The sequence below is a fragment of the Myotis brandtii genome, unplaced genomic scaffold, assembly GCF_000412655.1.
Source record: "Myotis brandtii unplaced genomic scaffold, ASM41265v1 scaffold656, whole genome shotgun sequence".
NCBI classification, from domain to species: Eukaryota; Metazoa; Chordata; class Mammalia; order Chiroptera; family Vespertilionidae; genus Myotis; species Myotis brandtii.
In genome coordinates this window covers 1313759-1314056 of record NW_005370548.1, presented here as the reverse complement: position 1 = coordinate 1314056, position 298 = coordinate 1313759, and the positions used below count along the sequence as shown (strand labels likewise).

At 66.1% G+C, this 298-nt stretch overlaps 1 protein-coding gene across 1 annotated transcript in view; it reads left to right on the top strand.

Moving 5' to 3' along the window:
* LOC102256655 (homeobox protein HMX3) overlaps nucleotides 1-298 on the top strand; it is a gene marked incomplete at its 5' end in the record, with an annotated part of 19678 nt that overhangs the window by 13872 nt on the left and 5508 nt on the right. The window contains one exon of the mRNA XM_014528851.1: nucleotides 3-296. Coding sequence (XP_014384337.1) covers nucleotides 3-296 — 294 coding nt within the window. The remainder of the gene's footprint in view (nucleotides 1-2; nucleotides 297-298) is intronic.

The following is a 298-nucleotide window of genomic DNA, read 5'->3' as shown; positions in this document are numbered from 1 at the left end:
AGGACTGGAAGAAGGGCGCCGAGAGCCCCGAGAAGAAGCCCGCGTGCCGCAAGAAGAAGACGCGCACGGTCTTCTCGCGCAGCCAAGTCTTCCAGCTCGAGTCCACCTTCGACATGAAGCGCTACCTGAGCAGCTCGGAGCGCGCCTGCCTGGCCTCCAGCCTGCAGCTCACCGAGACGCAGGTCAAGACTTGGTTCCAGAACCGGCGCAACAAGTGGAAGCGGCAGCTCTCGGCCGAGCTGGAGGCGGCCAACATGGCCCACGCGTCGGCGCAGACTCTGGTGGGGCTGCCGCTGGT